The 25,755-nt window shown below is 41.1% G+C and overlaps 2 protein-coding genes and 1 long non-coding RNA gene across 3 annotated transcripts in view; 2 read left to right on the top strand and 1 right to left on the bottom strand.

Annotated features, from left to right (window-relative positions):
- On the bottom strand, positions 1-25,592 carry elk4 (ETS transcription factor ELK4). The gene is made up of 6 exons (XM_085160693.1): positions 25,278-25,592; positions 13,985-14,199; positions 9,808-10,581; positions 7,266-7,508; positions 3,495-3,614; positions 1-3,414 (listed from the first exon to the last, which is right to left on the bottom strand). The coding sequence occupies exons 2-6, from the start codon at positions 14,189-14,191 to the stop codon at positions 3,316-3,318; spliced, it is 1,443 nt and encodes a 480-aa protein (XP_085016819.1). The 5' UTR covers positions 14,192-14,199; positions 25,278-25,592; the 3' UTR covers positions 1-3,315.
- Positions 1-25,755, top strand: part of LOC146519166 (uncharacterized) — a 246,573-nt gene that overhangs the window by 214,369 nt on the left and 6,449 nt on the right. The gene's annotated exons all lie outside the window — the stretch shown is intronic.
- Positions 1-25,755, top strand: part of cdk18 (cyclin dependent kinase 18) — a 637,630-nt gene that overhangs the window by 104,039 nt on the left and 507,836 nt on the right. The window lies entirely within an intron of this gene.

A 25,755-nucleotide genomic window follows, 5' to 3' on the forward strand; every position in this document is an offset into this window, starting at 1 on the left:
TCAGTTAGAGATCTTTTATTATTGGTCTCACCTAACTCTTTTGATATAAACACTTCCTCGCACATCAATACGCCACTTAAGACAAGCAGCTTGTAAACATTTGAAAAAAGCATCAAACAGTTGGAGAACTGGACAACACAAAGCAAGAAGGGGCTCAATTTGTCCAAAACAAGATTTTACATTTGAAGGAAAAGTCAAGGGGGGAAAAATAAAATCAGAATACAAAAACAAATATGTCGATGAATAAAAGGCCAAGAGGAAATTTTAAATGGAGTTGAGGTTGAGGTCACGTTCCAGCTATTTCATAGTTTTTTTTTTCTTTAAAGTTACTGCAAAAATATGCAATATAGCTTACCAATTCTATTGGGTATAAAGTCATACAAATAAATATTAAGTGGCAGTGCCTGATTACAAATTATTGTAAATTTATTTGATACACTGTAAAAGATTAAACTCTTGTTTGCCATATAAAATACCAAGTGCATAATTGTTTCCTCCCTTTGGGAAAATAGACATTTCTCAGTAAGCAAACAACATTTCAAAGAGCAACTCTGAGGCATAGAAAAGTGACAGAATCCAATACTACAGGAACCCCGAAGATTTAAGTGCAAACGTTTCATCACAACATCTGCATTTACAATATCAGCACTATTATCAAAACACATAACATAGAAAATGCAGATTTAGATTTATCCCATAAGGCTTTGATTCCCTACAAAACAAAACAAAAATGGCCAACATCGCCACGGGGCTGCCGTTGCCACCTCCTCCTAAATCCACAAGAGGAAACACATGCACAGAGAGAACATTAAATCAGAAAACCCAACATAGGAGACGTCGAACTACTTGGCCATTACAAAAATAGAAATTAATCTTAAAATTCTATTCGTGTTACAGGAAAATAAAGAAGATTACACACAAACAAAAGCTTAAACAGGTCTTCTATATATATTCATATACTTTCTGAGTAGAACATTGAGAAGCAGGCTGGAAACAGACATGGCTGCCAACTTTAATACACGGCCTGATTACATTTTACATGCTGTGCATGTTGCTGTCCGTATGTACAGTAAAGCATCCAGAAGGTCACTGCGGCACATTTGAGCTGCAGTGTGCTTGTGCACAAAACATCCCTGGTGAAGTTTTACTCCAAACTTCCGGGGTTTGGTCTAAGATATGGCATAAAAGCGAAGAGGAGAGCTGTGGTTTACTGTTCCATCGCTTTACCTCCATCCAGTATCGGGAGAAACGTGGGCGCGGCTGTGGTAAGGCACCATATATCACTCTGATGGACAGTGGGGTCTGTTAGTTGAGCAGAAATGAGCAGTAAGTTCCCCCACTCCCCAACATCCATCGCTGGGGTGCAAAGTCTGGTAAACACACAAAATTCAGTGTGTTTTATCCAAGTATTGTGTAAACATGTCGTGTACAAGTTGCATGTTTAGCATAGAAAGGTGGGATTTACCACCTTTGGGATTTCAGTCTGTCACTCAGACGTATGGCTTTAAAATCAGTGGCAAAGAAGGTGCAAACCTCTCATGGCTGATCAGCGAATAGAGGGTCCTAAGGGGGAAGGAGCTTTTCTGCAGAGGAGCCACAACATGATGGCTGCTCTCATGAAGAGAGAATAATCTGGGGTGCGTTTAAAGGTACTGTGAGCGAACCGCGAACTAGTAAATCTCAGAGAAACAAGCAGATAGCTCACCAAGAACACCAAGGCTGGCGTGTGGCCACCTTCAACTGTCTGATATAATCCCCAACACAGCAGGTGTGCACTGTGGCACATGAAGGTTCATTAGCATATGATGAGAGGTGACCATAAATGCTTCGGCTCGTCACTGCATGTTCAGATGACTAACAGCCAGTGCTGGGAACCAACAGCAGCACTGACACGCCAAGCAACACGTCGGATATCAGTGAGACTGTAAAAGATGCTGGGAATGTTTCCTGGGAGAAGAATCCTTCTGGTTTCAGCTCCCACCAAAGATTAACTAACACATCAGCTCAAAGATATTACGTCTTTAAAAACACCACCTCAGCTGACAGAATAACCCAGTATATATGATGTCTGCCATTTTTACTAGATCTTGGCATGTTAAACAAATTGTACAGAAAAGATGGACACGGTCTCCACGACGTTGCCAATTGGTTTTGGTTTAAACATTTTGAAGCCTCAGTGTTAGGAAACAAGAGGCTGTAAACATACATTTAATGCTGTACTGGAGACTTCTCCACATCACCTGTCTTTTGCATAACTACATCAGATAATGATAAACTGGTGTTGGCACAGGTGAGCTTTCATCCATACTGAACCAACGTTATGCATATTAATCACTGAGCTTTAGCGGTTTCTGCTGTAGTGGCTGCTATGCAATGAAGTCCTTATTTTCTCTCGGCTTTTCTCTTACATGGTTTGTTTGAGACACTTATGGTAAGAGCCGTTAACATGATGCCTGAATTACAAATGAAGGATTTGTCGTTGCTTGGAGAAAGAGTTATGGCTTCGCTTTCTTTCATTCCCACGTGAAAGCTTTACCAACCGGAGGCAGACCAGCTCATGCTGGATTTCAGACCGATTCTACTAGAGACGCACTATTCACTAGAGCTGATACACCGAGGCAAGGTTCATGGTTCAGCTTGGATTATGGCCACATGTCACGATAAGACAGAGCAGCTGAGGCAAGGCTTAACATTTAAATTTGTGTTGAGACCTGGCTAGAAGATAGAGGAGCTGCAGGTAAACATGCAGGTTGAAATAAATCCTTTAAACTAGAGGAAAAGTTAAGGACTGAGCACAAAACCAAACAGGATCCGGCGTCGTGTTTGGCAAGAACACTTTAGCACGAGAAAAGAAGGTCTGAGTCTATAAAAGGAAAGATTCAGCTGCTCCGTGTGTCCAGGTATGAAGCAGACTGCGGCTGCTGAGGGTTCAGTCCATGTGCACATCTGCTTCCATAAAAAAGGGTTTTCAAAAAACAACTTTCTTTCAACTTTTGCGACACAAGGAGCCCCAAAAAAGCCAGACTCGGTTTAAGTGTTGGTATTATTAAGATAATAGTGAAGATGAAAATAAACGAGCACAGCAAAGCAGTCACACAGCAGGCCTGCCGACACTTCTCCACACACCTGAGTGTAGTGTGAATCCTGTGGCAGAGAACTTCAAAGCACCAGAGTGATGTGAAATAAACACTCAGCTCTCACATCATCGTCCTGGATGTGGGTGGAGAAGGTGGCGTAGGAGCGGGAGAAGGGTAGGTGTTTGGCTTTCTGGGTCCAAATGTGTTGGTACTGAGGGGAGGAGGAGACGGGCTACTCCTATGTTTTCTGAGGGTCCGGTGAAATGGGGCCAGGTGTGTTGGTCCCGTCCATGCTGTGCACTGGGATCTGGAACTGGGGGGTGACGACCGACGGAAACTGAAAGAGATTATCAAGGGGTGAGTTAGATGCACCGACAGATACAGAAAGACTGACTGAGAGCAGAGAGCGGCACTGACTTGGAACAGGTGGCCTGCCTGGCGTCGCGTGGCTGGGCTGAGCGGAGCGACCGGACTGAGCGTGCTCCAGAAGTGGATGTTGGAGAGAAGCGGGCTTGGAGTCAGCAGAAGCGTTGGAGTCTAAGGAGGACAAAACAAGGCCCACACTTAAACTAGACTGAGATTAATGTACATAAATGATAAAGATGTTTTTATATCAGATTTTTAAAAATAAATAAATACACGTTGGGTGTCAGTTTGGCTCAGTGAGAGAGCAGCGGCCTGCTGCATGTCTTCCCTCTCCATCTTCACTGTTTCACTACCCAAATATGCAAAAACACAGAGTCATGACTTTCTAGTCATTGTGCTGCACAGAGGTGCCACGTTGCATTTTTGGAGTTTATTTCTAGTCTAACTGTTAGGATCACGATGCTTTTGTTCGACTCCACTGTTGCCCATTAGCAGCAGCAGCATGTATTTCTTGGAGGAACCCTGAGAATGCAATTACAACTAGGGGTGGGTTTTTATAATCGATTTATCGATTAAAATCGATTCTGGCTTGGATAACGTAAAATCGATTCATTAAAATCCTGAATCGATTTTTTTAATATAAATTTATTTTGCCCGAAATGCCAGAATCTCAGGTGAAATCTCACAAAATTTCAACAACCACCAAACAGCTAAGACAGTAAATGAGAGCAGGAACACGGATTCTGCACAACGACTTAAACACACAGCGCAGCCCGCGGATCAGAATCAGTGAGATGTCGCCTTTCTCACAGTCGGGGCTGAAAGCCGACAGCGCGCTGATTCTGATCTGTCGGCGGTCCGCGCTTTGTGTTCACGCCCTTTATGCGCTGATTCTAAAGCTGTTAGTTTGATGTCTCTCCAAACAATATTGACCGAACCAGCAGCAAAAGAAGATCCAAACTAGGCTTCACAAAAACAACGTCATGAATTCACTCTGACTTTTACTGTTTTGCTTCGACCACGATGCACAGCTCTCTCTCTCTCCCCCCCTCTCTCTCTGTACTGTTTTCTGCATTATTCGCTTGCTTGTTACGCACAAGACTACCGTTGTTTACAGCGCTATCGGCCGACTTTTTTTTTTTCTGTATATACTATATACTTCCGAAAAGAAAACCTAATTTCTGCCGTTCAATGCTGAACAAATTTAAACTTTTTAAAATTATGCAAAATGCAAAATGCTTAGCCGTGTCTCTAATAAAACCACTGTAACTTCAGAGGTAACGTTCATATGTTGATTAATGGTTTTCTTTTGTTTTTGATGTACTGCAGAATACTTTTATAAAATCCCAGAACAGGAAAATCACCTTCATGTGTTTCTGTGTTTTATCTTCAGCTACTTTGACACAAAGGCCTCTGCTGTGATGCTTACACCTTTGATAAAGTCTTGCGTGTGTCAGCTTCCTTTTTATAGATACAAAAATATGTAAATGTACTGATCTGAATTATAATATTTCTGACTGTCAAAATTTCCCAGATTCAAATCGAAGTGAATCGAATCGAATCGAATTAAATCGAATCGTGGATCGAATCAATTCTGGACCTTGTGAATCGGAATTGAATCGATTCTAAAAATCAGTGACGATACCCAGCCCTAATTACAACGCACTAATAGACCTTATCAAGGTCCGGGAAGTAGGATGCTGAGGATGCTGCAGGATACCCAAGGGGATCATAGAGAATCTGCGCATCCACAGCTACTTGAATGAATAAATATGCATGTGATATATGATATGATATGGCACGGAGAGAGAATCACAAACCAAAGGAACAACTACCACGAGTTAGTGCCAAAGCACTTTCACTTGGTTTTCTTTTTTGTTTTGTTTTTATTGTCTGGCAGTTTTTGCAATCAGAATTGTGATCTGAATCCTTTGTGGTGCTAAACACACTTTGCTTTTGCAAGAACAGCTCTAGAGAATCTCTACAGGCTCGTCTTGCTCACATGACTCTTTTAACATTACTCATTTCTATTTGTGTTATTTCAGTTATTACACTATATGTGGCATATAATGACGATGTCTAAGGCAGGACACACACTGACACATTCAAAGACAATACACAGAATAGGGCTGCCACGATTAGTCGACTAGTCACGATTACGTCGACTATCAAAATTGTCGACGACTGATTTAATAGTCGACGCGTCGTTTGAAGGTTTGTAAGATCACAAAAGACGCAGGAATAAGTAGTAGGATTTAAGAGTGTAATAACGGACTGAAACAGAAGATGGCAGCACTGCATGTACAAGGATGCTAGCTGCTGTTAAACCCCGAAGAAAAAGAAGCAGCTCTGTCCCAGAATTCATAGCGCAGCCCAGCACAGTTTCCAACAATGGCGGCAGCTAGTTAGTTTTAATATTACTCTTATTATTATTTCTGGGTCACAAAATAAACGTTTAACATATTTTCAGGCGAGAATGTAGCTGTGTAAACCTCAAATATCTGCTCAGTTTATCAAGACACCACATATTTTCAAAAGCGCTCTGACGTTTTCGGAGACGTCTGTTACCCACTAGCTCGATAGCTAGCCGGGGGCTAGGCTCACTAGAGCCGTGAGAACACCGGACTCCCGCTAATCGTTTTCAAACTCACCGCTGTCTTTCACTACTCAGGTTAAATATATGTAAGTCACTTAGATAACTTAAAAATGTTATTGTTTGGCTTTTTTTGTATTTTATTTGTTCCTGAGTAAATTGGTTTGGCTGAGATTAAAGTTATAGTTTTTAGTTACACAGCTAAATAAACATCAAGCAGACAGCTGATTATCAGAAGTGTGAGATGCTCGAGAATTTACTCCGGTGTCCTGTTATATTTTAGATAGCAAGGAGTTTATTAAACTCCACTGAAACAATCTGCAAATGTCATTAAAATTTAATAAACTATCATCTTGTCTTTATTTTTAGTTAGCACAGACCTTAAACACTTAAAGCTGTAAGCTAATGATAGTTATATAAGAGCAGATGCTGCTGGTGCAATAAGCTGTACGTTTTATGTCCAATGGATGATGATCTGATTAGTCGACTAATCGCAAAAATAATCAGTGACTAGTCGACTATCAAAATAATCGTTTGTGGCAGCCCTAACACAGAATAATAAATACCAAGTGACCAAATTGAGGTAACGGTTGACAAACAAGTCCCAGGCTGTGTGACGTTAGAGACTTTTTCCCCATTGGCAAAACTTCTTTACCCAACAACACAGACATTATGTTAGACATCAGAAAAAAAGAAAAATAGTTTCCTGAAAACATAAAGAGACATTCAAACAGAAGCAAACTGCTTTTACATGACACCTTGGAAATTACTCTTTCATTGTTATTAAAAGTGATCGAGACCTCTCACACATTGCTTCAGTTGAAAATATCCCCATTCAGCCTAAAAATATCTGGATAGGATTTTGATAGTTTTATAGAAAGACAGGAGATAACAGGATGGATCACCATGCGTTAAAAATCAACTACAGCTAAAACCTCTGACGCAGCTCTGACTCCATCACAGGCTGCGAACAGAGAAAACATGAGCTGGATCTCATGACCAGGCCTGGCTGGCCTGCTGGGGGACAAACAGTGAATCAACAACACAATTACATCTAACAGACTGTGACATTTTATACAGCAGCGCATGCAGGCATGTGATCTGTAAACAGCATGACCAGGAAGACTCAAACATCACAACAAAGCAAGGGAGCATCAGTTAATCCTGAAGCACTGCTGCCCCCTGCTGGACATGATCACTACCTGTTTGAGCCGTTTCTGTGAACTCACCTGAAGCATTGCTGGTGTGAGCGAGGCAGTAGGCAGTGAGGGGCTGCAGAGATTCATGGGGGAGAAGTCCGAGGCAGTGACGAGCAGAGCTGGCGGGCTGATCTGCAGGATTTTGGGGGGCTTGCGTGCCTTTCCTGAGCTCTGGGTGCTGACTGTGGTGCTGCTGCTCACTGAGGAGGAACTGGTTTCAGTGTCCAACATGCTGGTCTCATCTCCAGACAGGACAACGCTGCTCTCCATCTGCTGCTCAAAAACAGGTTCTCTGTTTTTACTCTGACATATTCAAACTATTAATATCTGACTCAATATGATGGACAGCAAATCAACACAACCCCCCCAAAGAGAACTAGAACAGGAGTCCATAGTGACTTTAGTGGGCATGCTCATTCCATTTAACTTTATTTTTAAAATGTCTAGTTTTAATTTGGTGTTTATTGTTTTCAATTAGTTCTACTTTTCATTATATGGAGGAGTATTTGTCAGGTGTACCACGTCAAAAAGATATATTCTAACAGACAAGTCAAAGTTTTAGCTGAGTTCTACTTAACTATAATAACCTTGGTGCATCGAGTGTAGCGCTGAGAGGAGAATAAAGTCAGACTTTGACAGGACTGTAAAATTTATGGAGTAATCCAGTCAGTTGTTTTATCACCAGTATTTACGGCATCACAAAAAAGCAGATGCAGAATTCTAAAATACACTTTGACGTTCTTTTATAGACATTACTATCAATATAAAAACACACATAATAAACTAAATCAAACATCCTGTATTATAAAAAAGGTTCTACCATTTTTAAAGAAAATGAACTGCTTGAAAACTCTAAATATGTATGATATCCAGTACTGTGTAAAACTCCAGACTTTGTGTGGTTTTCTGTAATCTTGAGTTCTCCAGACTTTCTGAAGGCCTGTCAAAGTTTTTTCTGCAGACATTGGCTGCCTTTCCCCCCCCAAGTCCTTTTTTGGTTTTGTTTCTTTAGCCTCTTAACACTGACCTCTGAATCATTCAAGCAAAAAAGAAAGGCACATAAATAAACAGTGTTGTATAATCATGTAACAGAAAACTTGGCAATCCTATTTCTTTTTGCACTTTTTGCAAGGTGACTCAGAAAGAGCTATTAGCTGCAAACTTGGCATATCAAAAAGAAGGGGCAAAAAAATTACGTATAGCAGATGAACAGTATCTAAAGGTCACGTCCTGGGAAGAAAAGGCTGGCAAAACTGCCAACAGAGAGCATCCAAAGTCTGTTAAACACAGCAGAGGTCGTGTCATTGTTTGCAGCTGCATCGTTTCATTTTACGCTACCGTGTTTCGTGCTGTCGCAAAATAAACTGTTTATGGCAATATTTTTTCATGGTTTTGATGGTCACTGTAGTGGCTATATTAATTCTCTCTTTCTCTTATATTTAAAATAACTACACTACGGATGGATCAGTGACTGTTTTTGCGGGTTGTCAATAGCAACAATGACGGTAAACCCAGCGTTTCGGCTCCGCCGTCCGCTTGTTTATTTTCCATATAAACACAATAAAGCTGAAGTTCCTGTTGAGATTTTTCAAAATAAACTGAAATGATGACAAACAGAAAAACCAGTCAAAACAAACGGAGGACCTTATTTCTAAACGAGGGGCTCCCTCTGTAGCACGGACATGGTTTGGTTATGAAAAGCCTGCCACGGACCAGAAAACTGTACTATGCAAATTATGCAGGAAACCGGTTCCCACCTCAGACTGAAACCCGGCAAACCTCTAACACCTATGCAAGAATCACGTGAAAGAGTATGGAGACAGTTTATGGATGAGAAGCAAAAAACGAGCCGTCAGGTGCTCAAAATAAACCTTAGACTCAAACGTTAGAACAGGCTTTTCCCCGCAGCACGCCGTGTAATAAATACTCACAAAGAAAATAGCGGCCGTTACAACCTATGTCTAAAAATGTATCGTTTCATGCATCGGTTAAAACACTCGACTCCAGGTACACGACGCCCAGCTGAAAACACTTCCCGCAGGTCGAGTTGCCCGAGATTCACAGAATTTACAGAAAATGTTACATTTTTGTGATATATAGCGTTGCCGGGACGATATATCGGGATATGAGATTTTGGTCATATCGCACAGCCCTACTATCAGTCAGTGGCCCACCCAGAGCCAGCACTGAAGCAGTGTGGGATCATTTTAACAGAAACAGAACAAAATGTAGTCAACATCCAAACAAGGGCTTTCAATGTCCTTCACGAAGTCTGGAGAACTTTTCCTAAAGACTACTTAAAGTACCGCTGACGAATAAAGGTGGTCATACCAAATATGGAGTTTCAAGCTCTTTAAAATTGTACAATCTCACGTGTACTGTATTTCCACGTCTGTTTGCTCATGTTTCAATAAATCGTTGCACCTCCAAGCAAAATTTGAATAATTTCAGTTTTAATTATAACTAAAATTGAGGCGTGATTCAAGGCTCTTGCACAGTACTGTACTATGATGATGTGTGGTTGTTCCACTGAGCAGAGTGACCGTCTCTCTGTGTTTGAATGTATACTTGCCTTCTCCTGTGCCTGAGAATTTGTGGGCTCCGGTGCCTGAGCGTCTGTGGGCTGAGAAGATCCAGACTCAATGTCGCTGTCAATCACCAGCTCCTGGGAAGAGTCTGGCACTAGATTGGGCGAGGGGCTGGTTGAGGTCAGATCTGGGAGGCTGAACGTTGGTTCTGATGGGCGGATGTTATCGAATGAGTAAATGGTCTGTGGTGGCAGGGAGGAGTGTGTGCTGATGTCTTCAGCCCTGCGGGGAGGAGTTTGAAGAGAATCCAAGGGGCTGGGCATGAGGCCGGGCTCTATAGCAACCTGAGGAGGCAGTGCTGGTGCTGGCTTTTGAGGGGTGTTCCCGAACTTGATGACCGAGGGCAAAGCAGTGGGTTGCTGCGTTTGAGGCAGCGTCTCCTGGCCCTGTGAAGCGGCAGTGACAGCCCTCTTCTCAGCCATCTTCTCTGCTGGATTCTCTATTTTGATGGACTTGAAGAGCTGCCGCCCATTTTGCAGCGAGTTGAGCGTGAAGGACGTGTACATGCCAGAGTGAATGTAGTCATTGCGGCTCGACTGCTTGGTGCTGGAGGCCAGAGATGCTGCGCTAACTCCCACCCTGGCTCTGTCGCCAGGCTCGGCCTCCTGCACAATGTCGTCTGCCCTCTTCGACAGCGGAGTGGTACCCCCTGCGCCCGCATCCACGCCCTCTGCTCGAGTGACGTCTCCTTTGAGGATGTCAGGATAGGACACGAAGCGATAGACAAACTTCTGACCGTTCACCTTCTTTATGATGTTCTACAAAACAGAAACACAGCGTGATAATTATGCACGCACACAGCTAGTGCAGTGTGAGACTGTGGTAGTATGTTTCTAAGAAAAAATATAGAGTCAAACCACAGAAAGGCTTTGTGCGTGGGACAGATCCGTCTTTCCTGTCTGTGCGAATCTACTAACCACGAATGCTGCAGCCAAACATACCAGACCAGCCCTGCCCTGCACGCCCACAGGGTCAGCCTGAGACTCAGCCAAACCGCGAGCAGAGTGGGAGACAGACAGCTCTCTCCTTCTCGTCAACATGTCACAGAGCAGTAGGTTTGAAAGGCCCCTCCCCACACGCAAAAATGCATTTGACTCTTATTGTGGACAACCAAGTGTGGTACTTAAAGAGGAAGTGGGAATGATTCGGTGACATTACTACTGCTTTGAAGCCAATCATGGTGCCACATGTGTTACTACTGAAAACTGTTTTCCTATACGTCTGTATATACTCTGGAATGGTTGCTCTTTGATGCAGCTGCCTGGAGGAAACGACCTCCGAGTCTCCAGCTGCTGCTTCAAAACACACAACAGCTGCACACCTGATTTCACACACATCAGAATCGAGCATCATGTGATCAAACTTGCAGTACACGTTTGGAATGTGAGTCTTTATGTAGCTAACATTCCGCCTCCCGGACAACATGCCGGGGAGCATTTTTAAATATTCAACTTTTCAAATTTAAAATTCCTTTCTGCTTCATCTGACTTCAGGGGCTTTTTGAAATTCGAGAAATAGGACAAGAATAGAACAAGTGATTCATCATAGATTAACTGTGCTAATGTCATATACTCCAGCATTATCTTATTTATAAAACAATCATCAGTATCTAGAAAACAAGGCCAGGAGACTGTGCTGCACATTTAGTGGGAAAACTGTTGCTAATCTCTACTAGAGAAATCAGAGATGATCTGAACCTGTATGGCCTTCAGTCCAAGGTGCCATCTCTGAAGCTGAATGACGCTACCATGAGTAAACTGCAGGTCCTCTAAAGGTCACTTGAACCTGGCTGTAAAAGCGAAGTGATCACCACAGACTTCCAGTTTAAAAGCCTTAACGTGACATCGTGAAAAAGCATATTTACATCCCAGTTTAAAAATGGTTTTCCAACTAATGGCTATTTTACTCCTTCACAACAACTGCATGGTAGCTGAGGGGTTTTTTGTTTTTACTTCTCCTGTTTGGTTTACAGTAAGGAGCATGTCAGCTTGGATTGACAGATGTGGTTATGGTTAGGCCTTAACTCTGCTAATTGGAGTCAAAGAACTCGATCGCTTGACCACATTTGAGGGTTTGAGTATGTTAATGGCCTAATTTGATAAATAACGTCCCGCTGTGAGACAAAATCCATTCAATAAGTCTGTGCTTCAATTTCAGTGAAATTCAGTTATTTTATTAGTCTGTTACTTACCGCTGTAGGTCTCTGCATTGCACAGTTTATAAATATGGTCAGCTTTGGCTCCAAAGTGCACGTTTCAAAATGAGGAGTCCAAAAACCACAGAGGGTATATAAATCTTTTCAGACTAAGGAAAAAAATTGAGAAATTGCCACAACTGTGTGCTTTGGCTCTTTACCCTCTGCCTCAGTCTGTTTCACTAGTCACTCTTTGTGTTACTTAAGTGGTGTTACCAGTAACAGACCAGTCTCAGATTCAGATTATTACAGTTTCAACTTTCAACTTTCTTGGCTGATTCTCATTTGTTATAACTGCAATCCGCCGATACAGATCTTCTTTTTATACACAATTTTCTTTCTAAAACCTATAATAAAATAAAAAAAACAACTTTTCTTCAATAAAAAGTTTTATTTTCACAATAACAGAAATGATTCAACTTTACAGTTTTCACAAGTTCTCACTTAAACAACTGAAAATAAACTGCTCTCCTGCTGTAAGAGGTACAAACTCTGAAAACAAGTGGCCTGACATATTTTAGCTTACAACACAGAAGCAGGTGCAACAGTTTCGTACAGCAAAACAAACGGCAGTAACTCGTATCACGTTGCAGTATGTTTATAAACTCATTCGCTAAAGAGACTTTTACGCTAGTCTCTTTTTCACCTGTCTCTATAATTCTCCTCATAACCACTTTGATCCTTTGCCCGTACTTACCCTGCTAGCTCGTGACTGGCTATGAGTAGCTTTAGCCCTGTCACTACCCAATCCGTACCGGAAACCCAATCGGTACCCCGCATGCGCGAAAGGGGTCTACTTCCGGTCGAAGTGTTTTACGATAGTTACGGGTCAGAGTATCTGTTAAGATGTTAAGAATAATAAGTATCTCTTAAAATGTTTCTGATGAAACATTTAATATAATGTAGACGAAAACAAAAAAATAAAAAGATAGTGACGGATCAGGACTCCCTAATCCTTACTGCGCATGTGCAAAGTCGGACCGTACAAATCGGGTCTACCCGATCCGTACCGCGCATGTGCAGGGGTTTTCTTCTTCTTCTGTTCGTTTAATGGCAGTTTACTCCCCAATGTACAAGGATACTGCCACCTGCTGACCAAGCGAATGAACCCTATTGTAAACTGAATTAGCGTCATTACAAACGTGTGTTAAATTTGATTTAGTGATAGTCGAATGTGTTTATGCTTGTCTGTGAGGAGAGGATTGACTGGAATAGTGATGATGATGTCCGCTAACACTGTCAATTGTCAGTAAACACTTCATCTGGCTGATGAATCTTCACGTGGCATATTACAAAGTCTGTATTATTAACTCTGTAATTAGGCGCCATTCTTCTTATTTTACGGAGCTGTTGTTCAATCGGGGAACACTGTGTTGAGGAGAAAAGCATGAATTTGTTTGTATACGGATTATCCATTGTTTAAATGTCCCGGTAGTCGAAAAGGAGGCAGAGCTGTTGAGAAATGCTAGGAGCTAACTGGGCGCTAACCGTATCATTCAAATATATTGAATGTCGCAATGCTGGCAAAGAGAGGAAGTGATGTAAGATTTGTGCATGCGGGGTACCGATTGGGTTTCCGGTACGGATCGGGTAGCGACAAGCCCTTTTGCCTCTGCTACCTTCTTTAAAATACCCATGTTCAGCTGGGTGAGGGGGATTTTTAAAACACCCAAATAATAAGAATAAAAAAAACCAAAAGGCAGTTAAGGCTCACAGCAGCTGGTAGCCCACCAACCACACAGTACCCACCCTATCAGCCACAGGAAAAAACATATCCTGACATCATCTGGCCTACATGAACACCAGCCTGCAATTGGTTGAATGTTTAAGAATACTGAAGAGCAATGAATGGTTTATGTTCAGTCTTAATGAACTGAAAGTGTAATAACTGTTAATTGAAGAACAAAAAAAACTGAGCTTTCAGCTGCGATGTATCCCACCTGATAGAAGACTATAGACGTGCTTACCTTGTCATAGTAGTATCTGAGTGCCCTGCTCAGTTTGTCATAGTTCATATTGGGCTTGTTCTTGCGGGCTCCCCACAGCCGGGCCACCTCCTCAGCCTGCAGCAGTTTGAACTCCCCTTCGTCATTGGTCCAGCAGATGAGCTGCTCATTGTTGGAATCCAACAGAAGCTGAAGCAGGAACTGCCACAGGGTGACGGAGTTGTCCATGTCTCTCACTGAAAAAAAAAAAACACAAGGCAGGGACAAAAAAATAAATAATAAAAAATGACACTTTGGGTCAGTATTAAATCAAATACTGAGATCCCACAGAAATGTGGCCCCAATTTATATTATGTTACATCTTATAACTAAAGATTTACAGCTTTTACAGGACCAGGTGGAATATCTGCTACAAGCACTGTTCACCTGTGTGGTTCTGCCATTTGAGCAGGAGTATTCTGAACGACTGCGGTTGTTTACGACCATGACACACTCATACTAAATGGAAAATCACATACTTCACTTTAAGCCAATTATTCAGAGATCAACATCAAAATTAACAATGCAATGTGGTTACTATGCAGTCCTGCTCAGGCCCAAATATCTTTCTCACATGTCGGGAAGTATTCACAAAATTCCCTCCCTAAAATGTAATACAGACGGCCCAGAAAGGAGACTTGCTGAAGGGGCCCAGGATATGCACAGGTGTGTCATTTGCAGAGGTGTTTATGTATATATTGTATATCTGTTAATAGACCTCTCTGCATTGAATCATATCTGTTATTAACCTCTGTCTCTCTTCCACAGCATGTCTTTATCCTGTCTTCCTTCTCTCACCCCAACCAATCACAGCAGATGGCCCCGCCCCTCTCTGAGCCTGGTTCTGCCGGAGATTTCTTCCTGTTAAAAGGGAGTTTTTCCTTCCCACTGTCGCCAAAGTGCTTGCTCATAGGGGGGTCATATGATTGTTGGGTTTTTCTCTGTATCTATGAAGCGCCTTGAGGCGACTTTTGTTGTGATTTGGCGCTATATAAATAAAATTGAATTGAATATATTTATGTCTACAGTTCCAATAAATGACTGTAGGAACAGGACTCTTTAAAAGAGCTTTTATGGGTTTGTTTTTTTATAAAGATGATCAAACTTAATGCCTTTCACTGTTTCTCTGTGTGTGATTTAAAAAAAAAGTGTCTGATATGTTGTTGCACTGCACCATGTTGTGAATTGAATTGACAGCAGCTAAGCTTCGATCACTGACCAGAGAGGAAGAACTTGGTGCAGACCAGCGTTTGTTATTTTTATGTACCATGCCTTTAATTTAGTGTTCAACATTGCGGGACTATGAAGCACTTGTGACATCCACAAGCAGCAACCCCCAACTGGGTAGCAGGCAGCTATTTCTACCCTGCTGCTAATGGCCCACGCTTTGCTAGACAGGGCTGTTTACAAATTTTACAAAAGGCAATTACGACAAGCAAAACAATTTTCTGCATTATAAACTACAATAGAAACAGTCACTAACACAAATACTGGATTTACATTAAAACAATTTAATAAAAAAAACTAAAAACAAAAAAAATACCTAAAGGATCTTAAATAAAAAAAAAAGGGGATCCCACACACAATTCCATTCTTGGTCTTTCCCAGAAACTTTCGACTGTTTTCCATTCTCTGGGGATACAGTCACCTGAACACCCTCAAAAAGTACAAAGAAGAAAAACAGGTGAGTCCTAAGTATAATAAGTATAAGTGATAAGTGACTGCCTCCACTTTACACTAAAATTAGCACCCTTATTCATAACAGATTCAACACACATTTACCCACACAGTAATCAATTACATTTATGTGGCTAAAATTGTCTCTTTATCTAACAGACTCTGCCATACACTAAACAGCTGCTCAAGTGCCTGGAAGACAAAGACAGAATCACACACACAAATCATGTAAATGTATAATAAGTAACCAGTTCTTCCAGGCACATTTACACTTTGAAACTAAATACCAGTTATTCTGAACCAAAAATGACACACTTCCTTATCACAGGCACAACAGTAGTTACAGTATAACAGAACAGTATGTCAAAGGTCACATTTAATTGGCACTGCTTTAAAGTGATGGATCCAAGTCAAAGGTGACTCGTTTTTGTTAGAAGTTAGAAGGCTGTTTTCTTGCCTCCTCTGCTCACGTTTCTAGTGGGAGTGATTAAGACATGAGGGGAGGAGCTGAGGATGAGAATCATTGATGTGCAATTCTGGATAACTGTGACAGAACTCGGACAAAGATTGCTATAAGAATATTTACAGCTTGGTTAATTAATGCACATCTTTTCAAATGCTAGAAGATGCAATCACCACTCAAGAGGATGTTGAGAGAGGGCCGACAAAACCAAAATAAATGGTCACTGTTGGCTAGTTGAGCTAAAACTTGGAGCTAGTGGATTTTTTCTTAAAAAGAAACTGAAGGAATGTGAAAAGATCTGGCACCCTTTCATTTTTGACTGAGTGTCCATTTATGTGGCAACAGTTTTGATAGTTCTCTTCTCGTCTCATTTTCTTCTTACTGTCGTTATTTTTCATTGTTTCCCTGTTTTGTTTTTTAATTGTGTATCTTTTTTAAAGCTAAAAAAGATGTTTGAGCATTTAAACGGCCAGAACAACTCAAGCTGTCAACGCATGCACTAAATTATATGTAGGAAAACATTCCACCTTAACAGTTGCCAGCTGCCTTGGAACAACAGTAAATTTGATCATTATTTTGTTACCAGAACATTCATGGACTGTCTGATAAAGACGGTGAGTCAGAGGCCCTGGCACAGTCAAATGACTTTAGGAACTGTCTACTCAGTTACATCTAAGTGTTATATGTAGAACTGCCATCATAAGAACGGTGGTTACATCACTTCACAAATCAGCCACAAATAACTGCACTCTGGTTTTTAAGTAGACAGCAACTTTAAAGAAGGGTAACGTCTGAGGTGGTCACCATCAGAAGTGTGCATCCCCCAAATAACACAATAACTGTAGCAAGGACAGTGGTAGCAGCATTAATACGACTGCCACCCGTAAAAGTGTAACCATGCAGCCTTAACGATTTGACTCTGCTTCATCACACAGCGGGTAAGGATTGGACAATCAGTTTCACTATAACCTCATACCGTGGCGTACAGTACTGTTCAAAAGCCTCAAGCCAGCTCTCATTTCTTTCATTCAAGTACAAAAGGCACCTAACTCAAAGGATGAACCAGCGTAAGAGAATTTAGCAAAGAACCAATATATAATTCTATCTTCAGACACACAGAATTTGCCATCACTGACGAACACAAAATAGTACTGTTGCACCAATTAGTAAAAGCGTTATTAGCCAAAAACTGATAACTTATATGATCTTTTGGTGCGTAGCGTGTCCTTTTTAAGAAGACATTCTTAAGGAAGGGAAACGGGGAGAAAAGAATGAGGTATGCCAAATGACACAGGAACTGGACTGAAAAGCAGCTGGACTTTTGAAGTGATGGATTCAAATCTTAGGTTTAAATCATCACCAAATACCCAGAGGTCAGGAGACAGGTACAACAGTGTGTGTTTCCAGGCATCTGTACAACATGGTGGAGCCGCTGTCATGGTTTGGAACTGCATTTGGGGATCTTGTCAAAGATGAAGGAATAATGAACACAGAAAAGAGCAATCTGATTTTGTCATACCAAATATTGACTTTCAAGCTCAGTAGAATTGCACAAACTCCATTTTTGCCATATTTACATATTAGATATATGCAGGCCTGCTGAGGCCCATGTGTTTCTGACTGTCTTTGAGTCATGGTGGGAAACAACAAGTGAATATGCTTATTATGCTAATTTAGCAGAAGAGAGTCCTGTTATTTGCAGATAAATCGCGGTTTCAACAACACTGCAAACAACTGAGTAACAATCAAAAGGCTGACTTTTGGTTTCCTGTATTATTTTGTAATTTTCAGATCATGTCCTCGGTGTGATTTTCTTTCATACTTGTGATTGACTTTACTGATATGACAGTGCGCTCTGATTCCAGCCCACAAACACACAGGCGGCACACCCACACAGGTGTCCTCACTATAACTAATTAGGACTATGTAGGAGTGTACAGAATGTTGTTGACTGCCATCTCTCTCCACATTTCAGCTCACATATTTGTAAGCACCAACTTTTATTTTCTTTTTGTTCCATGCTTTGTGATCTTGAAATCAAGAGCACAGGCAACTGGTACATCTTACGTCAAACCAGCCAAGACAGCCTAACTGTAGTTCTTCCTGCTTGTTACCTCAGCTGGGTGCATGTCTCAACGGTCACCTAATTATATGGTTTCAAAAAGAAAAGCAGGGAAAAGGCTTCTATGGAATTAGAAAAAAAATGTTGTGAGTGACACTGCTGCAAGTCCTATAGTGAAGACAGGAGAGGAACATATGTATATTGAGTGAGTGGATACTACACATAACCCTAAAAGTACACAAGAGTATAGCTGCCCTTTGTCTTTGGTGCTCCTTATTCTGCCAACTCTCTGGACTCGTGCAGTTTTTTGGACATAAAAAAAGAGCGGACAATCTATTTGGCTGGGGGCAGGTGACAGTTTCATTATAACAACATCCTGCTTTCCATGTAACCTTTTTTCAACCCGTTTAGAATTATGAAAACAATAACCTGGAATCTCTGGTCCTTTCTCACACTTTAATGCTATGACAACAATTTTCGTGCAGCTGCTGTGCTGTGGAAAGCAACAGTCTAAAGCTAAATGCTTTCAATTTTTTCACTGCATATTAACCCTCTCAGGCTCAAATTAAACTTTTTGTTGCTAATGCACAACCAAGTCCTGCAGTGGTACTTCTGAGTAAAAAATACTCATAAAATATGTATGTGGGGTAATCAGGTTGTTAGTTTTTAACTGTTGCAAATCGGCAACGCCTGCCTCGAGAGGGTTAAGAGCAAAAGACCGTGCAAGTGTAGAGTAAATGTAGCTAAACAAATCTGAAATGGAGGGCAGAAAATGTATGTGATAAGCAAGCAAGCTGCTCTACAACTTGTATCTAATTGAAGCAAGATTCGTTAACAACAGAGCTGCACAACTAAGACCATCAGGCACATTAAATCTGGCCCTCCTGCTCCAAAACGTGGCCAATCTCCATAGACTCCCATGTTAGAATGCACGGTTTCACAGCACATTTGCAGCCTGGTACAAAAAAAATTCACATCACTTTTGGTTCCTTAAAAAATCCAACATGGCAACAGCCAAAGCATGCATATATATATATATATATATATATATATATATATATATATATATATATATATATATATATATAAAGTGTACAAAATCAAGAGTACAAAGCAATGATTGACGTCCAATGGGACCACAGGGAGCAACTACATACATATGGTCCACACACATTTCATCTCAGTCTTGCATGTGTCAGGCTAATCACTGCATTTATCAAAGATAGGGCAATAGAATGACAAGCTTCCTTGTAACATGCTCAGTATATTTTGGTTTTCTGGTATTAATTTAGGTTCAACAGTAATTTGCGATTGTCTGGTGACACGCAAGGGGAATGGACAACTGGTTCCAATAGAATAGAAAAATAGAATTATTAAATGCCTGCAGCCTTATCAATTATTTTAATCACCAGTGGAATGCATCGACAGTTCCTCATTCCAAAACAATGACATCAACTTTAAGGCAGTGGAGCAACAAGCAAAAGCGCCTAACCCTAACAGGAGCTTTTGCTTGTTGGTTTCCAACAGTAAGCTGGTATTAATCATGTAGTACTAATTATGGGTGGGCGATATATTGAATACACTTCATTAGGGATGGGTACCGGTATCCGGTGCCATGATGGCACCGGTTCTGACATAAACGGTAGTAACCAGACCGAAAAGCAGCGCACATTTCGGTGCTTTATTTCGGTGCTTTTTTTTCCTGAGCTGTGGTACACTTTCTTCTTCCTTACATTTATATTGGCGGTTGGCAAACAACTGAAAGGTGCATTACCGCCACCAACTGGTATGGAATGATACACTTTAGATTCTAGCCAATCATTTTACGTTTCCGGATAGTAGGCGGGTCCATGTACGTACATTCTTTTAGAGCAGAGCTACAGATTAAAAATGCCCAAGGCGAAGCGGTCAAAAGTCTGGCTGTACTTCACAGCAAAATATGCAAACTCAGCAGCTGCAACAAGTGCTTTAAACTGATACTGTCAAAGAAGGTAACACCTCAAATCCGATGAAACACCTGGCGACGGATAGCGTTTTTTTTAAAAGCCGAAAAATGCGCCGTATTTGATAGCTTGCTGCAAGACCTCACACCAGTGCATCGACTGCGGGTGGGTTGCCTGTTATCGGACCCGGAGTTAGCAACATCCCCCAAAAACCTGAAGAGGAGAGTCCTGGCCCCTAGCCCTGCCAGTGTAGCAGAAATGATGACGGATGATGATGCAGCAGCAGCCGTTCTTCTCTGCGTGAGTAGCTTAGTAGGCTAACCACGTTATTAAATTAATGCATGTAAGGTGAACTAGCAAACACCGTCATAGTTACATGCAGCTGTCTTCTTGTTTGATGTCAGATACCCCCTTCACCCTGGCCAAAAAGGCTAAAATGACCAAAGAAAAAGTGGAAAACAGCTAAACATGAGAGGTTTTTGGACAAAGTTTGTGTTTTTTCCATTGATTAAGCACTGCTTCCAGCCAAGAGTGATACCATAAATCCCCTATAGCTGCAGAAAAGGCTAACATTGTTATCTTTTTACAAAAAAACAGCTGAACATAAGATGTTTTTGGACCAATTTTGTGTTCTCCATTCTTTAAGCACCGGTTTGAGCACCGTTTAAGCACCGGCACCGTTTCAAAAGTACCGGTTTGGCACCGGTATCGGATAAAACCTAAACGATACCCATCCCTACACTTCATGCATATTTGCAAGTTTTTCCACGTACAATGGTTAAAATGGCTTTATTGTAATCATCACGTATAAATTGGAAATATTAAGCTGTCTGCAGTGTATCAGCTTTGGGGGTTTTTCTACCACATGCTGTGAATGCATCATTAATTCCCCCTCCCAACCAGGACATTTTCTACCTAGCACACTATGCTGAGCATTAGCTTATATACTACCAGATAGGGAAAAATATGGAGACTGCGGGAGTTTTAGACATGCGAGGGAATACCCGCTGTCGTTTGGATTTCATACGGAGGATGCCGAACAAAATGCAGTCATTTGCAAAGCATGCCATAAAACTATTGCTGCAAAAGGTAGCAGTACCACAAATTTATTCCACCAGCTGAAAAGTCATCCACTGCAAAATGAAGACTGTTTTAAACTCGGCATGTCAACGTCTCCCCACACGCCAAAGAAAATGTTAAATAAATCAGCTGTGATACTTGTGACTGTTCTTGGTCAGGTGTTTTTATAGTCACTCACTGTCTAGATCTGTAATTTGAGGTCATAACATTTTTTATTTTACAATTTTTATATAAGCAAAAAAGAGCACATTTTTAATTTCAATTGTTTTATTTTGTCTCCTGAATTCTACGGCACTATGTAGTTAAAAATAACATTAGTATACAGCGTATCATGATATAGCCCAAACATGTTGTGATTAGATTTTCCTCATATCGCCCAGCCCTAGTACTAATGGTATCTGTCTACAGCTCTATGCTGACTGTATGCCAGCGTTAATTTAATTATTTCATTCACTGAACACAATTGCTTTACTTTTCACAATTTACTCACTCTTCTTTGAAAATTAAGTCAATGCTAACCAGCTAGCTATGCAGTGGTTGGTTAGGTTGCTATTGTGGTGGTCATCAATGTCTTTCAGTTGTCTTGAGTTCTTGAGTTGAGTGATGCAATGCATGCGCTCTGTGAATGCAATGAATCAAATGCACAAACAGCACATAAATACAACGTCTTTGTCTCCATCCATACTGGCTGTATTTTCCAAAAGGCACTGGATCGACTAGCTAAGCTGCAATGTTTTGGTTTTGACTGGGTTCCATTTTTGTACAGTTCATTGACCAAATGCTGTGCCACAAACACTCTCCTACTGGCTTTAATGGTAGTATATCATAGATTTCCCAGCATTTTGAGTCAAGCCCCATCATAGGTCCATATATGTGAGGAACTGAGAACCCTGTGCTTAACTTATTTCCAACAGCAATGCTGCCAAAACAACAGGGAAACAGGCATGTTTTCAATGAAGGAATAATCTGAAAAAAGTTCCATCTCTCTGCTTCTCTTCTACTTTCTGTGGTCACATCAAGTTTTTGCTGTCAGATGACTGTACCGGAAAAACAAATTAACACAGATGCCAAATCTTCAGTTTGCTTTTCTTCACTGCTTAAGTCGCATTTTTTTAATAAGAAGGCATCTGATAAAATTGCCCATTCACATACAGTAAAGACTTTGCTGGTCTGTGATTTCAGTTCAGTTCATATCATCCAAACCAGGATTTACACAGTCAGGTACAATTTCTTTCCCCAAGCCATCACGCCCCACCCCAACTCACACATCAGCACTTCAAACACACATACAACACAAACACTGACACATAAACATAAACACCACCACACAGGACAAGCGCAATACTTTGGCGCAACAGTGCACGTCTGCATAAACATTGTACATCTGTTTGTTTGTTCTTTAAATTATTCACTATTTATTTGTTTTTTATTGTTATTTATTCAAATTCGTTGAACATATGATGTTCAATGACAATAAAAGGATTCTGATTCACACGTTACAAATGTGAGTAAACTTTCTTCTTAGCTGATACACTGATGGTACAAAGCTGACACTTTTTCCGAACTCTATAAAGGCCAGTTTCGAGCCAAGGAAAACCCTGCTACCATCACAAGTTCTGTGGTAAACACTAGAGAGACTTAATCATTGTTGAATAGGAATAATTTTTAATACTTTGCTTAGAAGGTTTGTGTTTTGTTGACTAATGTATCAATGCACACTGATATAACTGGAAGAAGGGCTGTTCTTTAAAAAAAAAAATTAAAACAAAAAACTTATCTATTGACCATTTTCCCTCATTAGGACTAGGGCTGCCACAATTAGTCGACTAGTCACGATTACGTCGACTTTCAAGATCGTCGATGACTAATTTAATAGTCGACGAGTCGTTTAAAGCCTTTTAAGATCTCGAAAGACGCAGGAATAAGTAGTAGGATTTAAGAGTGCAATAACTGACTGAAACAGAAGATGGCAGCACGGCATGTACAAGGAGTCCAGCTGCCATTAAACCCCGAAGAAGAAGAAGCAGTATTGTAGCTGTACCCACATTTCGGTGGCCGCATTTGTAGGCCAATTACATTACAGCGACACGGCGAAGCCTGTCCAAATTTGAAGACTCCCCCAAACACGGCCGAAAAATGCGTCTTTCATTTCCCCAGATGTGAAGGATGGGTCGGGTGTATCCTTCGTGGCCCAACCTATCCCAGGATTCATAGTGCGGCCTAGCCAATTCCTGTTTCCAACAATGGCGGCAGCTACTTAGTTTTAATATTACTCTTATTACTATTTCTGGGTCACAAAATAAACTTTTAGCATATTTTCAGGCGAGAATGTAGCTGTGTAAACTTCAAATATCTGCTTGGTTTATCAAGACACCACATATTTGCAAAAGTGCTCCGACGTTTTTGGGGACGTCTGTTACCCACCAGCTCGATAGCGAGCCGGGGGCTAGGCTCACTAGAGCGGCCAGAACATCGAACTCTCAGCACATAATTTTCAAACCCCCCGCGGTCTTTTGCTACTCAGGTTAAACATGATATATAAGTCACTTAGATAACTTAAAAATGTTATTGTTTGGCTTTTTTCAGTATTTTATTTGTTCCTCGGAAAATCGGTTTGGCTGAGATTAAAGTTATAGTTTTTACACAGCTGAATAAATGTCAAAAAGAACTGATTAAACAGAAGTGTGAGATGGTCGAGAATTTACTCCAGTGTCCTGTTATATTTTAGATAGCAAGGAGCTGAGTTTAGTAAACTCCACTGAGACAATCTGCAAATTTCATCAAACGTTTAATAAACTATCATCTTGTCTTTATTTTTAGTTAGCAAATACCTTAAACACGTCAAGCTGTAAGCTAATGATAGTTATATAAAAGCAGACGCATGCTGGTGCAATAAGCCGTACGTTTTACATGATCTGATTAGTCGACTAATCGCAAAAATTATCGGTGACTAGTCGACTATCAAAATAATCGTTTGTGGCAGCCCTAATTAGGACATTGGTACATAGAATTGAATGTGTGTATGTGTGTGTGAGAAAGATTTTTTTTACACATTTATCAAATGATAGTAATAAAAGCCACCCAACATCACCCCCGTCTATCTTTTGGAGTGCTGCCTCCCAGTGGGGGGTGTTCTGATGAGTTATATATATGCATCATAGCTTAATTTAAAAGTCTAATGGATCATGCCTGGAGCCCAGTCTCAGTAATCTACAAGTGATGTAGTTTTGGAAAAGGATGTGGCTGCCTTATTTTGTAAGAAGCTCGTTTTTTCCCCTCATGCTTACTCTTCAGTTTTAATAACATCTCCTATTGCAGGTTTTATGTACCTGTAACTCACAGCTCCACTCCTCTTGCGCACAACAACTTATTACTGAGGTGATCGCTGCTGCTGTGTCTCTTTGGCTTTTTCATCTGCGATTCTTGTTATTTTGTCCAAGTAACAGGTTCAATATGACTTATGCGCTCGTCAGTATCTGTCAACATATGTGCATATAAGCTTCTTATGGGCCAGGGAATAATAAATCTGTCCTGACTCATCGAAACCTGCTGGGATGGAGACACCCAAACCCACACACTCACACAATCTGTCCCAAACTGTCGTGTTAAACCGGTGATATCAGGGCAAAAATAGGACAGTGTCAAAACTGGTGCCAGAGAAGAAGATTACCACTGAACGTTATGCAACTCCTGACATTAGCTGCAAATGTTATCTATGCAGATAACGTCAGCTAGGTCAAATCAGTCAAATGAGGTGCGTTATTCGTGTGGTGCGAACGCTAGGACCCGAGTTGCTGGTTTTCTCCCCTCTCACAGCAAAGCACCCACACAGTTCAAAATAAAAGACCACTTGTTGATAGGTAACGTTTGCTAGTTTCGTCACCGTCAACACAGGGTGGACGTCTTTTTCCCCTCGAGACTTGCTTCGAAGCTACGTTTAGCGCGAGCGCAAACATCCGTGTACACCAACAAATCAAAGCAGTATGTTATTTTGCTAACTCTAAGTTAGCACTTAGCTAACCTGGCGTTAGCTTTGCCTGCTAACATTACCTCGCTCGCGGAGCCCGCTGAATTTCCGAGTCGTCGAGCCGCATCGAAATATTCCCCAAACATTTCCGGAGGGCTTTCTATGCGACCATAGCTCAGGAAACAAGTTTCAAACAGAACGTCAAGCAAATGCCTGAACATCAAACACATTAAACTGTATTTGGCTCCCACTGACGAGATATCCTCTGAACAGGAAATAATGTCGCGTTCAACGTTCCTCGTACACTTCCACTTCAGTGAATTATCCGCCTTCAACTGCTTCAGTGTGCTGGCGGCACTAGATTTTTTTTTATTCGTAGAAACTGAGCATCAAACGCATTCGAGTTACGAAACTAGTGTAAGAATAGTCGCTTTTCTTGCTGGATATGCGTTTAATGTTAGCAGTGTTATTATTAAAGTTATACCGTGCAATCTTCGGTGTTTGCGCCTGCTTTTGGTTGCAAAAAATCCTGCTCTACCAAAAGCACGTTAATGCGTCATT

This window comes from Neolamprologus multifasciatus, chromosome 5 (assembly GCF_963576455.1).
Source record: "Neolamprologus multifasciatus chromosome 5, fNeoMul1.2, whole genome shotgun sequence".
Classification (NCBI taxonomy): Eukaryota; Metazoa; Chordata; class Actinopteri; order Cichliformes; family Cichlidae; genus Neolamprologus; species Neolamprologus multifasciatus.

What these genes read in the sequence shown, in the direction of transcription:
- elk4 (XM_085160693.1), bottom strand. Translation starts at nt 14,191, where the DNA reads ATGGACAACTCCGTCACCCTGTGGCAGTTCCTGCTTCAGCTTCTGTTG. An exon ending in ATTCTCAGGCACAGGAGAAG is followed by an intron (nt 7,509 to 9,807) that starts GCAAGTATACAT and finishes GTTTTTGAGCAG; the next exon opens with CAGATGGAGAGCAGCGTTGT. An exon ending in TCACACCAGCAATGCTTCAG is followed by an intron (nt 3,615 to 7,265) that starts GTGAGTTCACAG and finishes TGTCCTCCTTAG; the next exon opens with ACTCCAACGCTTCTGCTGAC.